Source organism: Mus musculus, chromosome 7, assembly GCF_000001635.26.
Source record: "Mus musculus strain C57BL/6J chromosome 7, GRCm38.p6 C57BL/6J".
NCBI lineage: Eukaryota > Metazoa > Chordata > Mammalia > Rodentia > Muridae > Mus > Mus musculus.
The window spans coordinates 103,302,977-103,311,120 of record NC_000073.6 but is presented as its reverse complement, the minus strand read 5'-3'; the positions used below and the strand labels follow the sequence as shown (position 1 = coordinate 103,311,120).

Genomic DNA, 8,144 nt, shown 5'->3' with positions numbered 1-8,144 from the left:
GTTGTTAGCTTGGTATTCTAGTGGGACTCCTAACAGTGGGCATGGAGATGTCTTTGACTGTTTTGCTTGCTCTTGGGACCTTTTTTCTGCTTTCTGGGTTGCCTTGCTCAATGCTTGAGATGAGGGTTTCTGCCTAGTCTAATTATAAATTATTATGCCATGTTTAGTTGATATCCACTTAGAGGCCTGCTTTTTTTTTTTAAGGGAAATGGAAGAGGAAGAGGAGATCTGGTAAAGGGGGGACAGGAAGGAGTCAGGAGAGGAGAAACTGGGGTCAGAATAAAAGGGAAAAAGGCAAGAAACTTTTAAACTCAAACTAGACTTTTTGTGTGACTGATGACTCTGCGGTACTGGCTGAGGCACAGGGATGCCCCCTTGATCTAGTTGTCTGTTAGAGAACACAGAGAGACAAATGCTAAAGAGCAGCCTGACAGCATTTATGAACCTCTGATGTTTGAGCTATTCTTTCTTTACAAATATTTTTAAGACTCCCTCCCTAATTTGTTTTGTCCTCACTCCATAAATGACTGGATTTAAACAAGGAGGGACAACCACATAGAGATTGGCCAAGAGGATGTGAATATAACGAGGAACATTTCTACCAAACCTATGGGTCATAAAAGAGAAAAATGCTGGTGTGTAAAAGGCTAAGATGACACAGACATGGGAACCACATGTGCTAAGGGCTTTGTGTCTGGCATCCCTGGAAGGAAGGCAGAAAACAGCCTGTAGGATCCAAGCATAGGAGAGAGCAATGAGAATTAAATCAAAGATCAGAGCAGCAATGGTGAATAAGCCATAGATGATGTTTATCCTTATGTTAGCACAGGCTAGACGTGCTATCCCCATATGTTCACAGTAGGTATGAGGAATAATATAGTGTCCACAAAAGGGCAGGCGTTTTAGGAGGGGACAAAAGGGGATGACAAGAAGGACAGGTCTCCCTATTACAACCGATGCCATGACAGCCACCACTTTGTTGGTGAGAATAGAGGTATACCTAAGTGGGTAACAGATGGCAACAAAACGGTCAATTGCCATGGCCAGGAGTACAACAGATTCCATGCCTGTGTAAGTGTGGATGAAGAACATTTGGATGAGGCAGCCTTCAAAGCTTATCTCCCTAAGGTTGAACCAGAAGATACCCAGCATCTTGGGAATGGTGGAAGTAGAGAGGCCAAGATCAATGAAAGAGAGGAGGGCAAGAAAGTAGAACATGGGCTGGTGAAGACTCTGTTCATTCTTGATCACACAGAGGATTGTGAAATTCCCCACAAGTGCTATCAGATAAACAACAAAGAAAGGAAAGGCTATCCAGATATGGAAAGCTTCCAGCCCAGGAATGCCCAGCAGATGGAAGAGAGAGGGGTGTGAAGCAGTTTCATTATTAGAGGGCATCCTTCTCAGACTCCTGGAGGACTATCTGCAATCTTTCTTCAGTATTTCTGGGAAGAGATAAGAAAATATGTGAAAGTTGTAGATGAATCCCTGGTATGGCATATCAAGTAAATATTTAAGAGCATAATTAGAGAAAAATCAAACATCAGTTAACTATAAGAGATATTCAAATAATCAACCATTCCATTTAGCATTATATGAAGAATGTTGGAATTAGAAACTCTTTTCTGACAGCAGTAAGGTTATGGTTTATAACTCCCCTTAGTTCATTCTTTTCAAATTTCTCATGTACACAAAATGCTATACATGGAGAATACTTTTTAGTAGTTATTTCCTTAATAACTCTTTAAAATTACGTGGGTTCAGTCATATTAGAGAGAAACCCAAAATACTATACAAAAGAAAAGGAGAACTTACAGTGGGAAGAGACTGAAATTTTGACATTCAGAGTCCCTTACTTTTAGATTTCTGCCCAGATTGTCAGTAGTTTAAAACAGTTCCAACAAACACATCAAAATTAAAATTAATTTTGTAATAACAATAGATACATTCTAATTTATCCTTAAAAGAGTCGTGGGGGTATAACAATACACATGAAAAGATTTCAAGATTATTAGAAGAATAAGGAATAAAATGTGACAACTGAGAAATGACAGATAAACAGGGAACCTAGAAAACATCAGAAACAATCACATAATTACATGCAACTTGATTTATTTTTATCTTTTAAGTTATTTTACTTATTTACACTGGCCCCACCTTCAAGTGTTTCTTAACCTATGCCCCCTCCCCTTTGTCTCTGAGAGGGTGCTCTCCAACCACTCACTACCTGTCCCCCACAGCCTCACTCACCCACCTACCCCTACCTTATCCCCTCATATCCATTTTCTCTGGGGCATCAAAGATAACCCTTAGACTGGGGTAGGGGGCACCTATGGAAGAGTTAGGAGAAGGGTTGAAGGACCTGAAGGGGATGGCAACCCAATAGGAAGAGCAACTTGATTTTTATGAAGAAATTAATTTACTAATTCAATAAACATAGAAACTTGTTAGGTAATTGGGTAATTTTATCATGCTTAAATAGTAAAACCTCAAATCTAACTTTACAATCCTTCCAAATACATATTAATATTTTTAAGTTAAAATAGTCTCTAAAAACAACAAAAATAAACAAATCTTTTAAAATACTAATATTTTTAGATTCAACACAGGAAAATAAATTTTACCATCCACTAGAAGCTATTATTTTTTTAAGACAGAAGAGGCAATAACTATCAAATTAATCTATCTTATCTTGCCAGATTTGTAAGTTTTCTAGTGAAAATGTGAACAGAGAGAAATATGCACAATCCCCACTTCCACTGCTGAATTTAAAAAGAATTTTTGTTTAGAGTATACAAATATGTCTTCAAATACGTTTAAAGGTAATGGGGAGAAATAAGAAGGCTTAAACTGACATTTTACAAAGAAAATATACAAATTATTGAAATTATCCAAATCACCAGGTATCTGTATTTGAACAATAAGCACATAATGACAAAGTGCCTGGAATTGAAAACCACGGCAGAAAGAATTCTAACGCTGGAACAGTGGGCTCTCCATTAGACTCAGGAAGATGGAAGGAAGAATGTAGATGCTGGGATTATGGCACATTGTAAGTTTAGTCATGTTTTATATCCACTATTTTACAAAGAAATTAAACTCGAAAATCGTTGCCCAAGACAGAATGGACACATACATCTAAAGAATAAGACAAAAATAGTCATGCCAGCTTTGTTCATGACTTTTCTAGTGTGGAAATAACTCAAAACACCTGCCAATAAGGGAATAGTTTATATAAAGAGAACCTATTTGGCAATTAGTATGGATTAATTATTAATGCAAATAGATAAACAAATATTAAGTCATTATACTTAGTTAACATACCTTTAATTAAAAAATATTTACTTAACACACCATATATTGTCCAACACGTATGAATTGTTTACAAAGGAAAATGAAACTGTGTTGTATCAGGTGAGCTGTCAAGGGTTAAGAGGAGTCAAGAGTAGACTTGAAATTGACACAGGTGCTAGATTTAAATTAATGACAAAATATTGCTTTACAGTGGCATAAAATATGTAGGTATAACTGCCTGTCAAGATGTATGAACATGTGTGCATGTATACATGTGTAAATTTCATCATAAATAAGTCAAATTCAAGTCAGGACAAAGTGTAGGAGGTTGATTTTTTTTTCAGACACTTCTACTCTTTGTTTTTATGAGTTCATCTGTTTACTCCAGCTAGAAAGTAGATTATACTGTGGTTATCTTTCTGTTCCTTAGCATAATGCTCCATAAAACCATCCATATTGTTGAGAACAATATTCCTTCATTTTAAGGGTATCTATCTATCTATCTATCTATCAATCATTGTTAAAACCCAAGATAATATCATTGTATATTTAAAATTCTCCATTGAAAATTGGTATGAAGTATAGATCGCATCACAGTAAGTATAAACGCCAACCTTTTATAACATGCAATTTACAATTTGCTTTAACTAAGACTTATACTTCACAGTGAACTTTAGAGATAGTATATTTACTTGAATATGAATTATTTTCACTCAAGTAATAAAAAAAATATACTAAAATTAGGTTGCCAATTTTCATGGTCATATTATAAAAATATAAAATAAATATCCTAAAAGATTAAAGGTTATACAATCATGTTTTTTGTTTTGAATTTGCCTTTTATTTACGATATAAGTCTTATTTGTACTGGGTGTTATATTCTTTGTATTTGTTATTCTGCTCTCAATAAGGGACTATTTCCCTTTCAACCTATTCATCATAAGGACTCTGATTCTAGGAATACTATTTTATATATGAGATCACACAACAGTCTACATCTCAATTCTAAAACACATACTTGTAATATATTAATTATTTTACATTTTAACATCCAGGGGTTAAGATACAAAATGCCTCCACAGTACTTGGAGTTCATTACCCTTTGACTGATGTTGTCTCTACAAATTAAAGCAACATCACCCCATACTCCTCCTTCATCACACACCTTTCTCAACAGTGCTATAAGCATGCACTTACTTGAAGCTCTCATTCTTTCAGATATCCTCTTACTAGATCCTTCTGAGCCATTCTGATGACCATCATTAACATGATTGCATACAGGAGGCTGAGTAAAATGCCTTAATCCCAAGGCTTTGTTCACACTAAGAGGAAATACATTTTCATTATTGTTATCCATGGGAGTAGCCCCAGTTCTAAAATCTTATTTGCAAGAAAAATGCATCACGCCAATCATATAGACAAAAATTCACTGTGTGAGCTGAGTTCACACCATTACATATAGGTTGGAATCAAAGTTGGCCAGTTAGATTAGGAGCCAGCACTTTAAATCATCATTCAAAGCACAAATTGCCTAATTAATCAGGTGACAAATGGAATAATCATTTAAGAATCTTTTATGGGCAATTATTTAGTGGGAAAAAAAAACCTTTCCAGGATAAATTGATAAATCTTCTAAATTGCATTGTGAAACCAGTAACATGTATGAAAGTCTTGACTCTATTTGAACAATATAAGACTGGCTCAAATTGGCACTTTATCACACAAACTATGCTCAAAATTAAATTTATTAACCACCTTTCAGAATCTGTCCCATTAACATATAATAACACATATATTAGATCCCATACTATAGGGTCACATTTAGGAGGTTTTCCATTAAAACTATCCCAAGTATATCCAAGAGATCACTAAGACTCAACATTTATTGAAGCTCTGGACACCAGGCACTTACCAAGGCTCTTGTCAGAGAGCAATCTATCTGTCTTGTGTACAGCCTTCTTTTCCATAATGAAAGCTGGAAGAAAGTGAGATAACACTTTTACCTGTGCTGCACCTGTAACTAGGATCACCTGATATACCCTCCAGTAAGTCCTCTGCATCCACTTTCGGGGACCAACTCACGTGCTGTAAGACATTTTAGTGGGAGCCACAACACAGGCTCAAGACCTGGGCTCCCTGATCAAGAAGGACAAAGTGCTGCCTCTTCCCACATTGCCTGGTAGCCCAGGATTTGAGTTTACAAGCTTCTCCAGGTATAGACTTTATGAAGATAAGGCAAGTCCCCTGAGAAACCAGGTTCGCTCAGTCTGTTCAGGGGCTGAGTGTATGGGAGAGTTCTATCATGCCATTGGAATTCTACAGTTTCAAAACCCCTCTTAGGACTCTGGAGTTTTTCCTGAGTTTAGCTTCAAAGGATCATCATTTTTTATAAAGCCAACTTTTATTTATAGCTTTTATGGCCCTTAATTTCTGTAAATACTTTAACCATAGTCTTAAATTTGGAACCATATTTTCAAATATTTCCTTGTCATTTAATGCATTTTTCTGACATCAAAGCAATGTACAGTGCTTCATATAATTCCATTTTGAATTATATAATGCCATGCTTATTCATACAATTTTCTTAATATCTGATTGCTTATTTTTTATCACCTGTGTTCATAGCAGCTTTATTCTTTTTTTTTAATTTTTTTCCATTTTTTATTAGGTATTTAGCTCATTTACATTTCCAATGCTATACCAAAAGTCCCCCATAGCCACCCACCCCCACTCCCCTACCCACCCACTCCCCTTTTTTGGCCCTGGCGTTCCCCTGTACTGGGGCATATAAAGTTTGCATGTCCAATGGGCCTCTCTTTCCAGTGATGGCCGCCTAGGCCATCTTTTGATACATATGCAGCTAGAGTCAAGAGCTCCGGGGTACTGGTTAGTTCATAATGTTGTTCCACCTATAGGGTTGCAGATCCCTTTAGCTTCTTGGGTACTTTCTCTAGCTCCTTCATTGGGGACCATGTGATCCATCCAATAGCCGACTGTGAGCATCCACTTCTATGTTTGCTAGGCCCAGGCATACTCTGACAAGAGACAGCTATATCAGGGTCCTTTCAGCATAATCTTGCTAGTGTATGCAATGGTGTCAGCATTTGGAAGCTGATTATGGGATGGATCCCCGGATATGGCAGTCTCTACATGGTCCATCTTTTTATCTCAGCTCCAAACTTTGTCTCTGTACCTCCTTCCAAGGGTGTTTTGTTCCCACTTCTAAGGAGGGGCATAGTGTCCACACTTCAGTCTTCATTTTTCTTGAGTTTCATGTGTTTAGGAAATTGTATCTTATATCTTGGATATCCTAGGTTTTGGGCTAATATCCACTTATCAGTGAGTACATATTGTGTGAGTTCCTTTGTGAATGTGTTACCTCACTCAGGATGATGCCCTCCAGGTCCATCCATTTGGCTAGGAATTTCATAAATTCATTCTTTTTAATAGCTGAGTAGTACTCCATTGTGTAGGTGTACCACATTTTCTGTATCCATTCCTCTGTTGAGGGGCATCTGGGTTCCTTCCAGCTTCTGGCTATTATAAATAAGGCTGCTATGAACATAGTGGAGCATGTGTCCTTCTTACCAGTTGGGGCATCTTCTGGATATATGCCCAGGAGAGGTATTGCTGGGTCCTCCGGTAGTACTATATCCAGTTTTCTAAGGAACCGCCAGACTGATTTCCAGAGTGGTTGTACAAGCCTGCACTCCCACCAACAATGGAGGAGTGTTCCTCTTTCTCCACATCCACGCCAGCATCTGCTGTCACCTGAATTTATTTTATACTATATTGGTACATATCACAGTACATATATTTTATACTATATTGTTACATATCAGTCATATCAGAGAGATGATTGAAATTTACCTGAAACCAAGTCATTTCAAAATTTAAAGATTTTTTTATTTCTAACATATTTTAAAATATTTTCTTATTTTTAATTGGAAATAAACCCTTCTGTGATGATTTGTATATCCTTAGACCAGGGAGTGGCATCATCTGGAGGTGTGGCCCTGTTGGAATAGGTGTGACCTTGTTGGAATGGGTGTGTCACTCTGGGTGTGGGCATAAGATCCTCACCCTAGTTGCCTGGAAGTCAGTCTTCCACTAGCAGCCTTTGGATGAAGATATAGAACTCTTAGCTCTGTGCCTTGCTTGCCTGGATACTGTCATGCTCCCACCTTGATGATAATGGACTGAACCTCTGAACCTGTAAGCCAGCCCCAATTAAATGTTGTCCTTTATAAGACTTGCCTTGGTCATGGTGTCTGTTCATAGCAGTAAAACCCTAACTAAGACAGAAGTTGGTACTGGGAGTGGAGTATTGCTGTGATAGACCTGACCCTGCTTTTATATGAAAGAATATGGATTTTGGGCCTTTGGATTTGAAACTCAGTAGAATGTTTTAAATGAGGCTTAATGGGTCATCCTAGTAGGAATATTAAAGACTTTGTTGCTGGGAGTGATTTGAACTGTGTTGACCAGGCCCAAGAGATTTTAAAGGAGAAGAAATTCAGAATGTGGCATAAAGACTCTTTTTGTGGTATTGTGAACAATGTGGCTACTTTTTGCCCTTGTCTGAAAAGTATTCCTGAGGGTAAGGTGAAGAGACTCAGATTAATTGCATTGGCAAAGGAAGTTTCAAAAGAGCCCAGCAGAAGGCAGGAATGGTGGCACATACCTTTAATCCCAGCACTCAGGAGATAGAGGCAGGCGAGATAGAGGCAGGCAGATTTCTCAGTTCGAGGCCATCCTGATCTACAAAGTGAATTCCAGGACAGCCAGGGCTATACACAGAAACCCTGTCTCAAAAATACAAAAACCAAAAAAAAAAAAAAAAAAAAAAG

General features: G+C 37.5%; 1 protein-coding gene across 1 annotated transcript; it reads right to left on the bottom strand.

Annotated features, from left to right (window-relative positions):
- Window positions 1–459: 459 nt before the first annotated feature.
- Olfr596 (olfactory receptor 596) lies at window positions 460–1,398 on the bottom strand. Its single transcript, NM_001190381.1, has one exon. The coding sequence runs from the start codon at window positions 1,396–1,398 to the stop codon at window positions 460–462; it is 939 nt and encodes a 312-aa protein (NP_001177310.1).
- Between the last annotated feature and the right edge of the window lie 6,746 nt (window positions 1,399–8,144).